Source organism: Agrilus planipennis, unplaced genomic scaffold, assembly GCF_000699045.2.
Source record: "Agrilus planipennis isolate EAB-ADULT unplaced genomic scaffold, Apla_2.0 scaffold72, whole genome shotgun sequence".
Classification (NCBI taxonomy): domain Eukaryota; kingdom Metazoa; phylum Arthropoda; class Insecta; order Coleoptera; family Buprestidae; genus Agrilus; species Agrilus planipennis.
The window spans coordinates 181,407-192,622 of NW_020439081.1; the positions used below are offsets into that span (position 1 = coordinate 181,407).

General features: G+C 34.6%; 1 protein-coding gene across 2 annotated transcripts in view; it reads right to left on the reverse strand.

Annotated features, from left to right (window-relative positions):
* Positions 1-634: 634 nt before the first annotated feature.
* LOC108733215 (rhophilin-2-like) overlaps positions 635-11,216 on the reverse strand; it is a 22,354-nt gene continuing 11,772 nt past the window's right edge. For both annotated transcript variants that reach the window (XM_018464303.1, XM_018464304.1), the window contains exons 2-10: positions 10,726-10,970; positions 6,986-7,139; positions 5,091-5,232; positions 4,716-4,957; positions 4,274-4,643; positions 3,751-3,945; positions 3,460-3,689; positions 2,153-2,305; positions 635-1,772 (exon numbers count right to left, since the gene is read on the reverse strand). In XM_018464303.1, coding sequence (XP_018319805.1) covers positions 1,584-1,772; positions 2,153-2,305; positions 3,460-3,689; positions 3,751-3,945; positions 4,274-4,643; positions 4,716-4,957; positions 5,091-5,232; positions 6,986-7,139; positions 10,726-10,970 — 1,920 coding nt within the window. In that variant the 3' untranslated portion in view covers positions 635-1,583. The remainder of the gene's footprint in view (positions 1,773-2,152; positions 2,306-3,459; positions 3,690-3,750; positions 3,946-4,273; positions 4,644-4,715; positions 4,958-5,090; positions 5,233-6,985; positions 7,140-10,725; positions 10,971-11,216) is intronic.

Genomic DNA, 11,216 nt, shown 5'->3' on the forward strand with positions numbered 1-11,216 from the left:
GGATGTGGGCTGTTCTAGTTTTAGGGAAATGCGAAGTTTAGCTCAGGATAGGAAGGAGTGGAGGTACGTGTCCAACCAGTCTTAGGACTGATGACCTTATGATGATGATGATGGTTTATAAACCAAAATTAAATTAAACAAAAAGTTATTAGATATTCGTAAAAATGATGGAGTATATTATAAAATATAAGAATTTAGGAGATATTTTTCTTGTCTACAGTACAAGATGGCAAATCTCTCCTATCCTTTAGAATATTGTAAATTTGCCCAGTTATCAATAAAAAAAACTCAAAATTTTCGAGCGAAATCTTTTTGGAATGTAGTTTTATCGAATATTGGGTATTTTGCTTGTTTTATTATTTGTTCGTTAAATGCATTTCCAATCCTATTTTAACTGATTAAATACCAATCGTTGATGTTACTTTTTATGTTGATTTTCTAACCTTTTAATTTCGTATTAACGCTTTAGTGCAAAAATTTACATTCTTACTAACGTTCCTGTTTAAAAATCGGCAAAAGATATCAAATGAAAGTAAGTAACAATAAAAAACTGAACTTACCTTTGATGACCAGAATTTCGGAAACACCTGTGTATACGAAAAATAGTTTTCTTTCAGAATCATAGGGAGATTTATTAAACTTAAACTTTGACTGTACATAAACTAGACTATATAAAATAAATTATTAATCTTATAAAATTATTTAAATTAGACAAAGTAAATTACCAGCCTATTATTATCTTCAAACAATTGTTAACAGTAAAGGACCTCGCTAGATCCTTACGGAAAATGACCCTCTGTCAAACTCTTTGATGTATGATCCCTTAAAGCTGCATTCTTCCTCAACGTCGTAATGTACTTATGAGGAATAGAAATAGGTGCACTGTCCATAATATGCACTAGACATAGATATAATGCTTCAATATATGCATATATAGGTACTTGAACATACTCAATTGCCTAAACATATGGAATATAATTGTATCTTTGAAATCTTTGTGGAAGAATGCAACTTTAAGGGACCACATCTCCAAAAGATGAGTTTTGACAACTTTGCGCCCATTGAAATTTTTGATCTAAGATCCTTTGTAAAACGTAATCTGTGACTGACTATTCAAGTAATATTACGTATATTAGCAACGCGTTTATTTTGTACTCAAGGATTAATAACCACGAACAGCCTGATAAAAGTTATCTATTGAGATATGCCACTAATGGTGTTCATTAGTTTTTGAAAAGGAATTTTTTAATTAAGCACATCAAATAAAATCTGTGGCGTAGTTTATTTAGAAACAATCTTGTTAAGCACTGAACAAAAACTGTATTTAGTAACAAGTCTTTAGAGAAGGAGCTTATACTCACGCTGTTTGCGGTTATTTATTAAACGTTGTTAACCAGCAGCAGCTTAAATTGATTGGAATTCTGTCTCACCTACTTATGGCGTGCTGATGAGTGATGCAAACCGGCAAGTGAGAGTTTCAGCAGAATGCTTACCAGAAACGGTGAGTGTTCTGTAGGACGATGTCTGATATTTATTATAAATGTAATAACAATTAGGTGGAATTTTGTAGTAGACGGCTACGACTATCTTAAAATCACATCTCGAAATAAGTCTTTTTCCTCTCGAAACGTGAAGGTCTTTCTGAACGGATTCCACGAGTGTCTCTTGGGATTGGTGTGATGTGGTAAAGGACTTGACTTAACGCTTGAAACGGCAGAATGCATACCGCCGCTGTACGTTGAAATTGTTTCTTTATTTGGTTTGATATAAGGCTATCGAAGAAAACAAAAGGGGTTAATTGTGAGAACTGTAATTTGCAATAAATTATTGTAATGATTAAAAATTCTTAATCTTAAAAATACTAAAGTCGGAAACATAGTTGATGTGGGGCAAGCTTTTGAAAAATTTTACGTCAATTTGGTTGTTAAGCAATACGTTTAATTTATTGTTTAATTTGTTAATAGACAAAATTCAGTTAAATTCGAAACAATTGTCTCAGTATTTACAACATTTCTAATTAACAAATTTTATTCATATGTTGCCGGTCTAAACGAATTCTAATGACTCATCAAATGCTTCGTGTCGCATATATCAGAAGACATGCTGAGATTAAAGAAACAATTGAATTTGAAATTCAAATGAGTGCATTTACCTTCAAATAATTCCGGTCCGTGGGTGTAACGAGCTTTAATGACAAATATTCTTCATTTTGCTTGATCAATGTCACTACCTCATCGTGGGTAGCCCACTTAACATCTTTATCATTTATTGCCACAATGAAGTCGCCCTCTTTGACACCTCCAAACTATAAAAGGAGTTCAACAGTCATTATTTGCAATAACAATGTATATATGTTATAAATTACTGAAATAGTTTCGTTCAACCGACTGTTCTCATCATCAATGATCAATTCAAATACTAAATCTAAAATTTCGTCTTCCGTTGATTACTATTTTGACTTTGATACATAAAACTAATTTTTTTTATCCCTTGGGAACAGTATTTTCTTTCTGCATAAAATGTAGTGTCCGACCGAAAGTTCGGTTTCGGTTTAGTTTCGGTTTCGGCGGCAATTATAATAACGTTTTCTTTATCTTTCTCTCAAAACATGATCCTTATAAGGAAGTTTCGGTTTCGGTTTCGGCCGAAACTGAGACCGTTGCCGAAATTCGGTTTCGGTTTCGGTCGTAAAAACCAGTTTCGGTCGTAAAAACCAGTTTCGGTCGGACACTAATAAAATGTACCTTATGTCCTTTTTTGTACCCCTGAAAATGTGTCTACAAAATTTCATAATAGGTTTTACCCGAGGCTTCGCTCGCGTTAATGTCCTGAATACTTGTCAAATATCATCGACGACTACATAAAATTAATTTTTATATTCCTCGAGAACAGTACTGTTTTTCTGGATGAAAGGTACCCTATATTTTTTTTTTGTACCCCTAACCCCTTTGGATAGTTTCAAAATGTAAGCTTATTCTATTGACCTTTTTTTTTTGAGCCAGTCGATATTGTAGTATGCAGACGTGACTTAGAATAAGTTAGTTCTTAATTTTTAAATTTTAAGTTGTTATAGTCATAAGAATTATTTACTTATATTTAGGAAAATGTACAATACATGTAGCAGCCAGGTCCTCGGACGCAACCCTGTCATAAAGTTTATTACCGTTGCTTAAAGAAAAAGACCTCTGGGACGGTCAAGATGTACTGAGTACCGTACAATTTTAAAAAGGAAAAGGACGGAATCGGGAGTCGAAGAATAACCCTCGAGTTAGACGTCGTGAGGGCTTGGCTCATTCATGTAAAGCTTCCGTGTTCTGTTAAGTTAATCTTATTCATTTTATAACTTGTTTCTTTTAATAAATCGTTATATTTACACGTCCCTGTTAACGTTACTGTTATATCCCTACAATATCATTGTTTTTTTTTTTTTTGTTTTTTCCATATCAAACTTAAACAAACCTCTGCCAATGAATTAGGATCCACATGTGAAATTATGACTGGACAATTTCCCCGTATGGAGAATCCGAATTCGTCGTGCTCTTTTCCTTTCTGAAGTTGCACTTGACGCGGCGCACTCCAATGTTTTTTGGCTGAAAATATAGCAATCGGCCCAAGACCTCTGAAAAGGTCACGTACCCGGTACATGGAAAAGTCAGGACTAGTTAAAGATAATTGAAACTTGGTGGATGCTACAACGAGATCGATATTAATTTGCGTGGTAAAAGATGAAGATAGTCAGTACCTATTTACCTACAATATTTGGTGGATCTAAAACATCCCTAAAATCATTTTCGTATTCGTTTTCTGTGTACTTTTGGAGGACCATGTTGTGTGAATTTCTCAGGACAAAATTCAGTGCTTGTTTGCCTTTTAATTCTCGGCAAATTTTTTGAATTCTTTGGCATTCTTCGTGCAGGAGAAGAGACTGGCGAAGATGAGTTTTACCTGCATTTAAACAAAGATCTCTAATATGAAATATTATTCTGAAAATGAATTTCTTGAATTCTTTTTTGCCCACTACACACTTCCTCACATTAATGAGGAAAAATTTGTTGCTGTTGTCACACCCCCGCCGGGAATCGAACCCGGGCTCTTTGGCTTTACGCGCCAATGCTTTGACCACTAAGCTACGAGAGATGACAACAGCAACAACGACAAACCGTACTTATTAGGTCACAAATCCGTCGAACTAATATATACTATGATTAAACATACATACAATTTTTTTTTTTTTCTCTAATTGTTATATAAAAATCATTACTTTGATATTTACCTAAAGTTTTCGTTTCCTTTTCGTCTTTTGGTGAACGAATGTTAAGTTGGGTAGAAGTACTTTCCATGTGCAAGAAATGTAATGTGTCTTTAGTGGTGTCAGATAAACCTTTTGCATCTTTTTGAAGTAACCCGGATGCTACGTGATAGTGAGCCATGGCGGTAAAATATACGTGTTTTAATTGGAGAAGGGAAACCCAACTGTAGGGTACGTAATTTTTTACTGTTTTTTGGGTAATGGTCTGGTGGACATGACTGAAACATTGAGCGAGATAGGACGCTTCTTGAGCCAAATCCAAACAAATATCAATGGTGCGTTTGTCTTTGGATTGGAGCTCTAGTTTTTCTAAAAGGCATTCTCTAGCTTGCGCCTGTAGGAGAGCAAAAAAATTTGATGCAATTAATTCAAGTTTTGACTGGGTAGATGCGAAAAATCAAATTACCAGCATTAGTTGTATGAGCATTTCTAACATTTCTGGACTTAGATCCATTGAAGGACCATTGGTATAGTTTTCCTGAATGTATCTAAATGTTCCCGCGGCCCTTAAAAAACTGTCTACAGCTGAATCTAAACCTTTGGCCGTTCTTCGGTCTTGTTTGGTACCTATCTGGGTGTATATGGCGGCAATATTGAATAAGACGCAAGCTTTTTCGAAAGCTACTGTTCTTTGGCATGATGGCACTCCTGAGGTAAAACAGCTTTGATATTTTAATAAACAAAAGACGACAGTTTCATTAGTATATTAATTACATTCAGTATATTTTAAGAAAAAACTTCTTTTCAATTAATCTTATGTTTAAAAATAAAACGTACCTACCTGTTAATGAATCGTACCATTCGAAAAATATTCCAAGGGATCTGTCAGGCGGAAAAAATCTCCTTTCCACAAAATAAAGTTGATTGAAATATTTAAATAACAATGCTACCCCTGAACTGTCCCTCAAGGGAATTCTCATAGCCTAGAATATAAAAATAGTTCCAATAGTTTATCTTTAGGAGAGAACTTTTCAGTATTGACCTGATTATCTTACAATCTCTTTAGAAATTACTTATATTTTGTGCTTTTCTTATCGTATACTAAGTAAATAAGTTTTTGATAGCTTGTTATAACCGAAACATTCGTTATAGTTACACCAATATGACTTGGTTTTAAGGCAATTAACTAAATTAATTCGTGACAACGGCCGGTGGATAAAAGAAGAAATATTTTTATTATTTGACAAATATGTTCGCTAACTTGTTATCTTAATTAAAGTTAGAGTGCGATTCGTTCGTCATAAAATGAGTTGTGTAGCTAGTGACGAAAAAGTGATGATAAAATTAATATTTTGTGGAATTTATAGGCACCGAAATTTGGCGCCGGGCAATGAAGCACGTATTTATTCTCTCATAATTGCTTTTCTGACATAAGACAAATCACAGATTTGTAGGCAATAAACATAATTAGGTACGTGTGTTAATGTAAAACTAATTAACTAACATTTCAGCGCCTTTTTTTGAATCTGTAAATAAATTATTCCATTTTTTAATGTAAGGATTTGTAAGTTTTCATTTATATGTGTCGAGAAAGTATTTGTAATGGTCGGATTTGTTTAGATAAGTAGACTTTTAAATATCAATTATTAAGCCCATCATTTTTGATATTTTATTTATAAGGCCTTTAAGTAAATAATCCAAATTATATGGATATACTTCAAAGGTGTATATAGGTATAAAACACTGGTGACTCTGTGATGGGAACAATTGCACCCCCTTGAATTAGGGTACTATTACGTAAGGCTTACAGACAGTTCAGACGGCTTTTGCATTCGACGCTCACTCGTCCTCATAGTTTAGATGACCAATGACAAATCATTGCTCCATTCAGCCGTGTGAACTACCCCTCAACTGCCACTAATATAAGTAACACCTAATGAAACTATAAATTTAATACCTCTCTAAAGAAAGCAGATACCCATGCAATTTAAAAATAATAAATTATAATACCTAGGAAGTCAGGTAAGTCCGGATAGAAGGAGTAGTAGGAATATAAAGCAGAGGATAGCGGAGGGTCGTGTCGCCTTTAATAAAAAGAAGCCACTTCTATGCTCGCGAACGGTTAATTTAGAAATTCGAAAAAGGTTGTTAAAGGTATATGTTTGGAGCACGGCATTGTACGGCTGCGAAACATGGATAGTAGGCGCGGCTGAAAAGAAAAGGTTAGAAGCGTTCGAAATGTGGTGTTATAGGCGGATGACGAGGATATCGTAGGTAGAAAAGGTTAGAAATGAAGAGGTGTTAGAAAGAATAGAAGAACAGAGGACTCTATGGAAGTCAATAAAAAATAGGCGAGATAGGTTGGTAGGACACCTTCTCAGGCATGAAGGTCTAGTCAGAGACATATTAGAGGCAGAAACAGGAGTTAGGAGTGGTAGAGGTAGACCTAGATTAGATTACTGTTCGCAAATAGTTAAGGATGTGGGTTGTTCTAGTTTTAGGGAAATGCGAAGTTTAGCTCAGGATAGGAAAGAGTGGAGGTGCGTGTCCAACCAGTCTTAGGACTGACGACCTTATGATGATGATGAAATTATAATATCACCATGTAGAATATGGACGATGCAAACAAAAGCAAAAATTAGGCTGAAAAAGCTAGTCTTCTGTACAAGTCCAAGCATATAGGAGTTAATATTATCTGTATTATACTTAGTAGATTATAAAGTTTACATTATTTACCTGTCGTGTGTCTATAAATTCCGTTATTGCGTCGTCGTATCTACACGAATCTTCACTATAATGTTCTAATATGAAGTCTTTAAATGGCTCTCGAAAATTGATTTCTTTTGTTTCTTTGAGTCCAAGTGGGATCATGGGCATTATGTGATCAGTACTGCAACAAATACCCGTGTTATTATTTTTATTTTTTTGACACCCAGATAAATGTCCGTACGAACAATAAAGGATCGATATTATTTTTCAATTAATTTGAATAAGTAAAAACATATATGTGGAAAAACGTTTGCCTTGATCTAAACCATGTTTTAATTAACATACCATTCGATAGATTCATATACGTATATTTAGGAAATAATAACGCAATTAAAATCCGGCGTTATTGGTCGCTGCCATTATTTTGCAAGCTAATTACAAACTTGTAAAAAGCTTTCATACTATTCACGACCAAGCAACTATTAACTTTCTAAAGTCCTTGTTTTCGAATTAAAAAAATTGTGAATTAAACGAAAGCACTTATCTATATGCAAGCATTTGTACATTTAATATGCATGTGTACATTTTAAAGCAAGATAATATAAGGAAATCATTAATAATTAATTCTTAAACGTATGTATTTATATGGATAATTATCATGCGTGTAAATATAGTTCAAGTCCGTACTAAGGTATACTGAAATGCGCCTTGAGATATGGTCGGGACCTCATATTTTCATTTAACCTTAGACTAAATTAATAACTACTGATAGTCCACTGAATTCCAGCTATATAGGGGCTGCAATTCCAACAAGAACTTCTGATACCACATAGTATAACTCGCTACTACTTTCAATTCCGCCTAGGCGGTTTAGATAGCAAGTTGCTTTCAAAAACATCCATCTAATGTTGCAAAATATTAGGGAGTTTAATGAAATTTCTTTTCCTGCTACCTGGCAATTATCCAGTGGATTTGTTTTTTGCAAAAACAACTATTTCGTATGAAAAAAGAACTCGAAGAATTCAGTAAACAAATAATAATAATTACTATTACGATATGTATACAGGAACTGTTTTCATTAAGTATAGGTATAGTTTGTTTACTCTCCATTTGAGTAGTCAACAGTAATAACAGGTTTATTAATGTTTACGAACGAGCCCATGCCAATGCGGAAGAATGTAGGTCAGTAGTGGAAGCACACACAGACATGCTTTAATACACCACTCAGCCACTCGATCGTTATACGCCTTCTCTTGATATGCCTCGAGCAGGATGATAAATGTGTTAATGATCTTGAAATCTCTTTAAGTGCTGTCAGACGAACGCGGCCCTGAAATTATCGCGACCTTGGCGAGATTTCTTATCCACCTAAGTAATTACCGAAATCAATGGAATTGAATCAGAAGTAGATCTCAACAAATGCGGAACCGCAACAAACGCGGAACCGATACGAAAGCGGAACCAACAATTGTTCACTGCGACTCTCAATATTATGCTATGGTAAAAATAAAAGTTGGACCATAAGATTATAACAGAAAAAGTTAACACGCAAAATTTCTTATATGTTTTTAACTAGCTCATCATCTTCTAGAAGATGCCCTATCATTCTATCAGTCATTTTTCGTGTTGACTTCCATAGCCCCCTGTAATTACTACTGACTAGTAAGTGCATATATTTTGAAATCTTCATTTGATCTTAATGGAAGTTTTTTAACTTGTGGGTCAATAGTACTGGATAGCACGTTAAGTCAGTTGCTTTTCTTGTGTTCTAGAGTGAAACTAAACAACACAAATACTTAAGATTTTGTAGTTTTAAGCAGTTTAGGCATAGGTATGTAAAATAATGAAATTANTACTTTCAATTCCGCCTAGGCGGTTTAGATAGTAATTTACTTTTAAAAACATCCATTTAATGTTGCAAAATATTACAATGGTATTAGGCTATATATAGTCAAATATCATCAACTACATAAAACTTATTTTTATATCCCTCGGGAACAGTATTTTCTTTTCTGGATAGAAGGTACCCTATGACCTTTTCTGTACCCCTGACAATGTGTCTATAAAATTTCAAGATAGGTTTTACCCGAGGCTTCGCTCTCGTTGATGTCCTGAATACATGTCAAATATCATCTACTACATAAAACTTATTTTTATATCCCTCGGGAACAGTATTTTCTTTTCTGGATAGAAGGTACCCTATGACCTTTTCTGTACCCCTGACAATGTGTCTATAAAATTTCAAGATAGGTTTTACCCGAGGCTTCGCTCTCGTTGATGTCCTGAATACATGTCAAATATCATCTACTACATAAAACTTATTTTTATATCCCTCGGGAACAGTATTTTCTTTTCTGGATAGAAGGTACCCTATGACCTTTTCTGTACCCCTGACAATGTGTCTATAAAATTTCAAGATAGGTTTTACCCGAGGCTTCGCTCTCGTTGATGTCCTGAATACATGTCAAATATCATCTACTACATAAAACTAATTTTTATATCCCTCGGGAACAGTATTTTCTTTTCTGGACGGTCGGGACCTCATATTTTCATTTAACCTTAGACTAAATTAATACCTACTGATAGCTATAGGGGCTGCGATTCCAACAAAAACTTTGGTACCACATAGTATAACTCGTTACTTTCAATTCCGCCTAGGCGGTTTAGATAGCAAGTTGCTTTCAAAAACATCCATCTAATGTAAAATATTGCATTGGTATTAGGGCAGGGAGTTTAATGAAATTTCTTTTCCTGCTACCTGGCAATTATCCAGTGGATTTGTTTTTTGCAAAAACAACTATTTCGTATGAAAAAAGAACTCGAAGAATTCAGTAAACAAATAATAATAATTACTATTACGATATGTATACAGGAACTGTTTTCATTAGTAAAGGTATAGTTTGTTTACTCTCCATTTGAGTAGTCAACAGTAATAACAGGTTTATTAATGTTTACGAACGAGCCCATGCCAATGCGGAAGAATGTAGGTCAGTAGTGGAAGCACACACAGACATGCTTTAATACACCACTCAGCCACTCGATCGTTATACGCCTTCTCTTGATATGCCTCGAGCAGGATGATAAATGTGTTAATGATCTTGAAATCTCTTTAAGTGCTGTCAGACGAACGCGGCCCTGAAATTATCGCGACCTTGGCGAGATTTCTTATCCACCTAAGTAATTACCGAAATCAATGGAATTGAATCAGAAGTAGATCTCAACAAATGCGGAACCGCAACAAACGCGGAACCGATACGAAAGCGGAACCAACAATTGTTCACTGCGACTCTCAATATTATGCTATGGTAAAAATAAAAGTTGGACCATAAGATTATAACAGAAAAAGTTAACACGCAAAATTTCTTATATGTTTTTAACTAGCTCATCATCTTCTAGAAGATGCCCTATCATTCTATCAGTCATTTTTCGTGTTGACTTCCATAGCCCCCTGTAATTACTACTGACTAGTAAGTGCATATATTTTGAAATCTCCATTTGATCTTAATGGAAGTTTTTTAACTTGTGGGTCAATAGTACTGGATAGCACGTTAAGTCAGTTGCTTTTCTTGTGTTCTAGAGTGAAACTAAACAACACAAATACTTAAGATTTTGTAGTTTTAAGCAGTTTAGGCATAGGTATGTAAAATAATGAAATTACTTGATAAAAACGTCAGGGGTCGAAAAACTTGCAAGATTTAAAAGCCAAACCGTTAACGGTAACGAAGGTGTTTTTAATTTTCGTTTTACTATATAAAATAGATACCCACCTGTCATTTTGATATAACTCGACACAAGAATTTAGCTCAGCAAGTTCTTCTTTTAGAAGCTGAAGATTTGAATTGACAAAACTCAATTCTAATGCCACGGTTTCCCTGAGTTTCTTATTTTTTGTAGCTTTGAACAAATTTTCCGCTCCCGCACGGAGTCGCAATTCTTTGTTGATTTCTTGGTTCAATATGGATCGTTTATTTTGAAGTTTTCCCCGGCATGTGGCTACTCTCGGGTCTGAACCCTGAAAATAAGATTTGACGTTAATATTTATTTTATTATTCACATATGTTGATGCAAAATTAGTCTCGTATAATGCTCATAATTAAAGGTTGTTGAAGGTGTATGTTTGGAGAACGGCGTAGTACGGGTGCGAAACATGGACAGTGGGCGCGGCGGAAAAGAAAAGGTTAGAAGCGTTCGAAATGTGGTGTTATAGGCGGATGATGAGGATATCGTGGGTAGAAAAGGTTAGAAATGAAGAGGTATT